General features: G+C 44.6%; 1 protein-coding gene across 2 annotated transcripts in view; it reads right to left on the reverse strand.

Annotated features, from left to right (window-relative positions):
* LOC119586242 (leukocyte elastase inhibitor-like) overlaps positions 1-1,135 on the reverse strand; it is a gene marked incomplete at its 3' end in the record, with an annotated part of 8,569 nt that overhangs the window by 3,038 nt on the left and 4,396 nt on the right. Inside the window, 1 exon segment of one of the 2 annotated variants that reach the window (XM_037934946.1) lies at positions 141-464. In XM_037934946.1, coding sequence (XP_037790874.1) covers positions 141-460 — 320 coding nt within the window. In that variant the 5' untranslated portion in view covers positions 461-464. 2 annotated transcript variants of the gene reach the window in all.

Raw genomic sequence — 1,135 nt, forward strand, 5'->3', positions numbered from 1 at the left:
TAGTATAAACAATGAAAATAATCACAACAATTATTCGACAGCAACAATTATAGCTTTATTGATAACAACAATTGATCAGTTAATTAGTAGACACAAATCGTTAGAAGAAAGCAGAAAAACCCTTTCCTTGTGAGACTCACATCTCGTCGACGCATTTGTACAGCGCCAAAGCATTTTCTTTTCCGTTCAGCTGGAGCGTCCTTCGCAACTGCACCTCCGTGTTGCCGCCGGTCCCGAAGTAGGCCACGACGAGGGCGCTCCAGACGCTGAAGGGCGAAAGGACGAAATTCCCTTTGGGAGGCGCGAGTTCCCTGAAGAGGCCGAGGCTGAAGGGCGCGAGAGGGAAGAGATCTGGGTCCTTCGTCAGGAACTTGTGGTCGTTTCGGGAGAGGCACTGCGAGGCCGCCGGGGCTGGGAGAGCTGCCAGCGTCCACCCCACCAGCAGCAGCGGCGAAATCATGGGGCTGGAAGAGACCTTGAATTTGTGCTTTGAACAAGTACTTGCATAAACTTATCTTTTATATAGTGTGTGTGTATCGTGTATATACATACATATTTCTATGCATACATAAAGTATGCCTTTCACTTCTTATCCTGAAAACTTACCCATGACCACATGGAAACTTCACGTAACTATTACTTCAAGACGCGTATCGCAATACCCTATTTTTCTCTCTAGAGCTTCGGGCTATTTCAGGATTCCTCAGCCCTTAGCGAATTTCAAATTCTCGAGTATGTCTGAGGTGGCGCTCCTAAAACCACTTTCTACACTCGACAAGATTCACTCAAAAGCTATTTGTCCAATAAACAACCAATATATAGCCAATATAACCAAACAATTACATGGCAAAACATATCGACATTGTGTTGCTAACTTATCTATCATCCATCGTTCTAAGGACATCACAGTCATTAGACCTACTGCCTTAAAAAGAGCATGGACTATCAGCTTTTCTGTAAATTGCTATCCCTTTCCATGTTTCTATCTACATCTGTATGACAGCTCCCCTTTTATCCCCCGGCCCGCCATGCCCGGAAACAAATTTCTCTCGATTTCCACAGCCGAAATAAGCTTGAACTTATCCTCTCTGCATCAACTTGTTATCTATTCACTGATGAGGATCTTAGGGGAAAG

The sequence above is a fragment of the Penaeus monodon genome, chromosome 21 (genome assembly GCF_015228065.2).
Source record: "Penaeus monodon isolate SGIC_2016 chromosome 21, NSTDA_Pmon_1, whole genome shotgun sequence".
Classification (NCBI taxonomy): domain Eukaryota; kingdom Metazoa; phylum Arthropoda; class Malacostraca; order Decapoda; family Penaeidae; genus Penaeus; species Penaeus monodon.